Source organism: Centruroides sculpturatus, unplaced genomic scaffold (genome assembly GCF_000671375.1).
Source record: "Centruroides sculpturatus isolate CEXI.00-Female unplaced genomic scaffold, Cexi_2.0 scaffold444, whole genome shotgun sequence".
Classification (NCBI taxonomy): domain Eukaryota; kingdom Metazoa; phylum Arthropoda; class Arachnida; order Scorpiones; family Buthidae; genus Centruroides; species Centruroides sculpturatus.
In genome coordinates, this window is record NW_019384864.1 from 287,851 (window position 1) to 295,672 (window position 7,822).

General features: G+C 35.1%; 1 protein-coding gene across 1 annotated transcript in view; it reads right to left on the reverse strand.

Annotated features, from left to right (window-relative positions):
* Nucleotides 1-7,822, reverse strand: part of LOC111630739 (golgin subfamily A member 4-like) — a 67,704-nt gene that overhangs the window by 28,214 nt on the left and 31,668 nt on the right. The window contains exon 11 of the mRNA XM_023374892.1: nt 2,923-3,089. Coding sequence (XP_023230660.1) covers nt 2,923-3,089 — 167 coding nt within the window. The remainder of the gene's footprint in view (nt 1-2,922; nt 3,090-7,822) is intronic.

Below are 7,822 nucleotides of genomic sequence, written 5' to 3' on the forward strand. Positions count from 1 at the left end.
GCATCGATTCTTTCGTAAAATTGAAGCAATTTGGAAATCAAAATAGAATAGAATTTAACATTAGTACACAATATAAAATATATATTGAAAATTATAACAAGATAGTTACGGCTAATAGATGTATTATATTTTAATTAGTAGATGTTATCGAAGCGAGAATTGGCATTTAGAGGGCATATAGAATCTATTAAATCTAATATAAGAGAGTTAATTATATTGAACTTGCTTATTTATTAAGTGCGTTAGATAATCTATTAATTAAAAATACATTTAGAGAAGTCTACGGTTTTTACTGGCTTATCGAACAAACGAATACGAATGGACCCTAGACCATTGCTGACTGATTGCCCCTGGAAGTCAGCTTCTTATAGAAACACAGCTTCCCTATCATCAAATGTCACGGCACCCCACTGTTGAAAATGTTTTCGAGTTGTTTCTTTAATTTGGGTGTTATGTTGTTTTTAGTGTATTGCATCAGCCTGCATAATTGCTGTCTAATGTCATTTATTTGTGTTTCTATTCTTCTCTGCCAGGTAGGCTTGTGATAGAATTGTTTTGTGTCTGTCTGTGATTGTATTTTCATTCCACGGTGTGTCACTATTGTGATTACCCCAGCATAAACTAATGTATGAATGTCTAAGCGTGTAGAAATTGAATGAATGTAGTGTGGTAGCAAGTGAGTGTTTACATAATTTAGTGTTTTTCCTACTACCTTGACGTGTTGATTTTTTGGTATTCGTGGTCTTTGTGTGGGATCTATGCCTGTATATTTAGTGAGTGTTTCCTGAAATATAAGTGAGAGTGTATTAACTAATTCTATGTCTATGTTATCAGTGGTGGATGAGGAAGTGTCTGTAGTATCATTAGTGGTAGTTGTTTTGTGTGTGTGTGTGTGTGTTTGTGCGTGCGTGCGTGCGTGCGTTGTAATCAGTGCTTGTTGCTGGATTATCCTGACAAGTTATGTGATCTTCATTAATAATGTTAAATGCTTCTGTCTGTTGACGTATTTGATCAGCAACCTGTTGTTTGATAAGTTCAAGTGTTGTTTGTGGGATAAGGTTGTTGTGTATAATTGTTCTTTTTTGATCAACAATCCTTTGTTCAGTGACAGTGAGGTGAAGATATTGTTGTGTGAATCTGTGGTGTAGTTGTTGTCTGTATGCTGTCAGGTTTGTTTAGAGTTTTGTGATGGTGTAGTAAGTATGGATGAAAAACTCATTCATTTCTATTGTCCATTTCATTCATTGGCATTGTTTTCCAGCCTTTGTGGTCTGTGAATGCATTGCCACAGAAACACCAAGGCTAGGTTGATTCCTCACATCTGTTGAGGACATTGCAGTAGCCATACTTGGGCAGGTGCTGCTTTCACCACCGGTAATCAAGGGAGATTGTAGCCTATTTTACAAATGTGAACCTCTGCCTAACCCATGAACATGAATCTTATTAACCTGGGTGACATCTGAGCTGGTATCACACTTAGATCTGGTTACTACCATGATAAATATCTCCACAGAATGTGGGTGTGTGGTCACTCTTAGCTTCACTTCTCCCCATAGACCTTACTGGCATGGGTGTCCCTACCAAAAGTTTGTGCTCCAGCCTGCATTGCCCTACAGATCAGTAAACTTACTGGGCTCTCCCAGTAAGTTTAGGTGGTGACCAGAGGAGAGTTATTATTATTATTACTACTCATATTTAAACCTTATAAAACAAGAGATTAAAAATTGAGATGTAATCAATTTAAAGCTGATGTAGGTTCGATCCTTCAAAATTTTAGTTTACTTTTTTTGTGTAACATTATTATTTTCATATCACATCTTTTTTTTCCATGGGCAGTAATGGACAAAAAATATTTTGTCCATTACTTCCCATGGAAAAAAAAAATGTGATATGAAAATAATGTAGCAAGTCACAGCATTTTATTTTTTCAATTGTTAATATTATGGACAATTTTGGCAAATGTCTGTTACACTTCAAGCATCATAATACCATCATACCTAAAAATAAATATGAAGAAAACTTTATTTAACAATATTAGAGTTAAATCTACTGAGGCTTGTGTTCAGTAAACAAGAAATGACATTGCAATTTTTAATCTTGTTTTATAAGCTTTAAACATGAGAAATAATAATAATATTAAGTAGTAACAACATGGTAAAATAATAATGTTACACAAAACAAAAGTAAACTAAAATTTTGAAGGATCGAACCTACATCAGCTAACTCTAGTGCATAGAGCCTTATTCACTCAGCCATTGCCACTCTTGGATATGTAACTTCCAAAGACTTATAAGCAAAACACTAAATTTTCAGAGGCCCATTTTTTAAAAATACTTAAAAAAGTGGGTCCTACTATTATTTGAACAAGAAGCTGTTTGTGTTTAAGGCTGCACATTAAACAAGTTTTGTTCAAATTGGAAACCCAAATGTCTGGCTATCTCCTTGTAAATGACAGTTTAACATGTTACTTTTGCTTTCCAGATGTCAAACTGATAAGGCTACCAGCACCTGTACCAGCACCTGCATTAATTAGTAAGGAAAACTGGAGGCAATAAATAATTTGAAGTGGCGAAAAAATTTAAAACTGGCGAAATGACAGCGATATTTTTAAATTTTCCAGAGAGACTCCTGCATAGGTATACATATATACAGAACGATTCAGTTACTATTCTAATTGAATCACGTTTGCACCATCTGGTAATCATTTTCACTTCATAGAATCAAACAGTTTATAAAGAAAATTTTACAACAGGAATTGCAAAATGATTTCAAATTTACCTGTATTGTACTTCAACGATATTATAATGAAACAACACTACGGGCAGATTTGCTGTACACCGTTACCAAAAATAATAAGAATATTGCAATTTATTTTTCACAACAGAGTTTACGAATACCAAAAAATTATATAACTTTAATTACCTTTAACAGACTTAATGCAGCTGCTTTTCCACGAGATAATTCTTGCATCAGATTTTGTCTTTCCTCTTCCATGTTCTTCTCCGTTAATTCTAATTGCGACTGTAATTTGTTGACTTTTTCTTGATGTTCATTTTCTAATTTGGTAATTTTTTCATTCTGTTCCTTAACTAAAACATATAAAAGAGAAAATTAAAAAAAATAGACATATTATTTATATACAAGGAAATAAAGTTCTTATTTAAGGAACTAAAATTAGAATCTATTCAAAATGTTTTCAGACTACTGTTTGATAAGCTTTGACTATACACATGTAAAATGAAAAGCATTCCTACTGCATAATGAACTTACCTTATTACTTCAAATTTAAGCTACATTTTTTATTCCAGTTTTTAAAATGTAAAATTAGGGTGAGGCTTACATTCAAAGCAAATATTTTAACTTCTTATCTCTGCCAATCTCCCACTTCCTAACAATCAGGTCTTTGTTTTGTGCTATATGCATGTGCATAGTATTACAATTGTTGATAACAGTTTGGTTGTTCCCCATTCGCACTTTTCTGATTTAATCCAGTTGATGTTTGATAGCAGCTGTGTAAAATCAAAGTTTTTATTTTTTATTACCCATACTCACTAATAATGGAAAAACAGTTTACATATGATGCTGAATTCAAAAGAATAGTTATATTGTGCACTGAAAGAAACTGGAAATCATGCAGCCAGTAAAAGATTTACAATTGACGAAAAGAATGTGTCATTGGAGAGCCACGAAGAAAAGTTATTTCAGTGTAAAACAGACAAAAAAAAATATCACTCAGGGCCTAAAAAAAGAAAGATACCCTGCAATTTACAAAAATCACATATATAAATCATTTTTATTTTTTTTTCTAATTTTAAACTCCTATTGTAGGCTTAAACTTGAAGTAATACAGTAGTATATGGATCCAGCCCTCTGTACAGGTAACATTTATTTTAGTTGTGTATGGTAACATTTAGGTGTCAGGAGTGGGGTGAAGCCAACTTCCAGGCTTTCGACAGGCTAGTCCGCGATAGGTAGGCTCAGACAAGTTTGTCTGCCAGAAACAGGTTTCTGAGAAATTTTTGTTAGGTGTAGATAGCTCAAATTTATACTAGACAGACAATTCTAGGATATATTAGTGGAACCATGGAAGGCGAAAATCCGAGAGCAGTGTTAGGGACTTTAGGGAGTTTCGTTCCCCTCTTACCTGTGTTTTCTGGTGATGTAGCAGGAATTTGAAGTATCCAAATTTTTCGAAATTGTCTGGATGGTCAAAAGTACAAATGTTAGCGGTAGCAAAACTGAGACTGATGGGAATAGCAAGAGAATTCGTCCAGAAAGATAAGCGAATTAAGGACATCGAAGATTTTGACAAATTTCAGCATGGTATGCTAGAGCGTTTTGAAAAACTTCCTTTCCCCATTAAACTGAATAGGTTCTAAGCCTGCGTACAGAGTCCAGATGAGGATGTTCAGACATATGCTGCTAGACTTCAAGCATTAGCTATGGAAATGAAAATTATGCCAGAACCAGGTGCAAATGAAACAGAAACAGCTCTTATTAAAAAGGTTCTAGGGAAAGAGTTTGACGAGAGGTTAAAAGTGTAATTTTTAAATGGGATCAATATATGACTCAGACAGCAAACCATGACCCGAGAACCTGCAACCTTTGATGACGCATTACAGGCTGCAATTAGCGAAGAAACCATTGACAAACTCATCGATCATCATCAAGGGAGTATTTGAACTATACATCGAGAATCAGAACCATGGAAATCCTCCAGACAGAAGGAAAGGGTTCACTGCCCCTTCAGAAGACAATCTAGGAAAGTTAGAAGAGATTGACGTCCTTAGGAAAAAAATTGGCAAATCTGGAAAGAAGACGTTGGAACGTTAGATCAACTGAGCATATCCAACAAATCCGCCAATCCGATGCCTCAGTGGAAGAGGAGAATTGGTGGAAAGGCATCATCTGAACCACAAGAAGTCAAATTAAGAAGAAACCCATCATCTTAGGATATGTGAATAACATTCCAGTCAAATTTAGAGTCAAGAATCTTAAAACAAAAATTGACCTACTTTGAGACATGTGATGCGTAAAGAAGTTTCCCTAGAGAAGACTATTATGCTGGGAAAAGTGGAAGGTAGAAGGAAGAGGGGAAGGCAACGGATAAGATGGATAGAAGAAATAGAAAAAGTCACAGAAATGAAGCTGGATGAGCTACGAGAGNTTTCGTGGAACACTTGATGTAGGTTTGCAGAACACTGGTTAAGAACCACTAATGCTAAGCATTGGAGCTAGATGATGTAGGTTCGAACCATCATTTAGTTAGTTAATTTTATGTGTAAGTTTATTATTTTATTATTATTATTGTTGGGTTTAGTGGGTTACACTGATGGTTGTCTACTTTGACAGACCAGAGTCAAGGCATAGCAATCAAACCAAAACAAAACTAAAATTAAATAAGTGTGTTAGTGTCTGTGTTCAGGAATTTCTTAACAATATGGCATGGATTCTATATAATGGCCTTCTGTAGGGGGATGTATGTGTTTCTACTCAATTCTAATGTGACCAGGCTTTTGTGTAGTGTGTGGTATGACATCTGTGGAGGAGAGAATGACAGGTATAATAAGCATCCTATCTATCCTCCACAGATGTATTATTTCCTGGGCGAGTCCTGTGTACTTGCTGACTTTTTCAGTGCATATATTTTGTGTATTGTAAGTGTTTGGAATCTATAATATATGTGATTTTATTGTGTTTGGTCTGTTGGGGTAAATTGTTTTATCTGTGATTATGACTCTGTCATAGCACATTTTGTGTGTGTTGTTTTCCAATACTGTCTGTGGAATGTATTTTAGTATGGTTCATGGATGTCTAATAATTTGTTTCTTTGTAAGCTCTTGGTGTATTATATCTGTTACTTGATTATGTCTGTGTAAATAATCTGTATGTGCCAAGAGTAATGTGTTGTACCCAGAAGTAATGTGTTGTATAGTTTCTGGCATAATGTGACATTTTCTGCAAGTGTCAATTGTGAAAGTTGTATCTTTGAATATGTGTTTTCTGTAGAATATGTTTTTAGTATTTATGACCTGATCCTGTATGGCAATCACGAATCCTTCTGTCTCCCCAAAGAGGCATTCTTGAGCTAACTAGCTCTTTGACGTAGTTTTGTCAACAAAATCCTGGACCAGGTCATAAGGATGCCTGCCATGGAGTGCCTTTTGAGCCCACGATTGCTTGATGGTATCTATTCATTTTATATGTTGTGTCATGTCTGTATGACGTAAGTGTAAGTTTAATGGTGTGTTATTTGAGTCTGCTAGAGTTACTGCTTTATGTAACTGTGACGTTTCTTGTTTTTTGTAGAAAAACTCTCGCAGTGACTGTATTTGTTTGTAGTGAAGGTTTACTATATCAATCAGGCCATGTCTGCCATCCTTACGTGGAAGGGTTAATCTTTCTATGGCGGATTTAGGATGATGTTGTTTATGCTTAGTAAGTGTTGTTCTTGTTTTCCTTTGGAGTTGCTCGAGATCTGTGTGAGTCCAATGTATAACTTCAAAAGAGTATGCGAGTACTGGGATGACATATGCATTTATTGCTTTACCCATGTGTTTTGCATTTAACTGTGTTCTGAGAATAGCATTTAACCTACTTTGATTCTTTAATCAATCTTTGCTTTATTTGTGTATGTTCTGTTAGTTTAGCCTGTTGGAATGCTAAATACTTGTATAAATGGCAACATTATTGAATCCATGAAACTACTCGTCCATGGATTCAATAATGTTGCCATTTCCAAGTGCAAAATCTTCTTACTTCAGGATTCCTTTTTCTATGTGAAGTGTTTTGCAATTATCTAGGCCAAAATCCATTTGTATGTCCTTGGTGTATGAATGTGTGATTTGTAGGAGTTGATGAAGTTGTTTTTGTGTGGATGCATATTATGTCATCCATGTACATGAAATGTGACAGTGTAAACTGTGTTGTTTTTTCATGTCTGATATTGTAGCCATATTGTGTGTTATGTGTTTAGCTAGTTCCTGGTGCAGTGATGTAAACTTTTTGTACCAGAAATCGTGAATGTTGTCTACATCAGGTGTCTTCCAGTTGTGTGTTCTGTTAACAGTATATTGAACATCGTGTATGTTTATTTCAGCACAGGGCATAGTTGCTATGTTGTGCAAGTTTTTGTTCTCCTCCTTGATCCAGCCTGCATCAGCATTGTGTGTGATAGCACTGGACCAAAGAGAAGACCAATATGTTGTGAGTTTTTCTTCTGTTGGTGTGCCAGTGTACTGTGCACAGTGTTTGTTTTGTTACCAATTTGTCTGTAAAAGAGATTTTTGTTGTTTGTAAATAATTTATTTTGTTGTTTTTGTAGTGTACATGTTTTGTATCATTTGGGTCTACATGCTTTGACTGCCAGTTTTTCTTTTAGTGTATCAATGTATTCTGTAGTGTGTTTTGTGATGTTCATGTTTGTGTGTGTTTTGATTTTCTTGAAAATCAGTGGCGTGCCGTCATTAGAAGCGTTGAAAGCGCTGCTTCCCTTGTATTCTCTAAAAAATAAATAAATATTAATTTTAATTATATGAAAATAATCGCACAATATTTTATTATAACCGCATTATGTATCTTATTACAAATTTCTATACTACACGTGGAAAAAAAAATTGCTATTGTATATTAGAATATTAGTGGCGGAGTGGAATCTCCTGTATTTTCAGATTACGAAAAGCCAGATTTGCGCATGCGCTTTACAGAGCACCAACCTCACCCGGTTTAGCCGGTGGAAGCCTACGACCTTGGGTGAAAGCTGCACACATATAAAGATTACAATTCTATCAAGGACCGGTTCTGGGCTGTTAGCCGCCTGCCC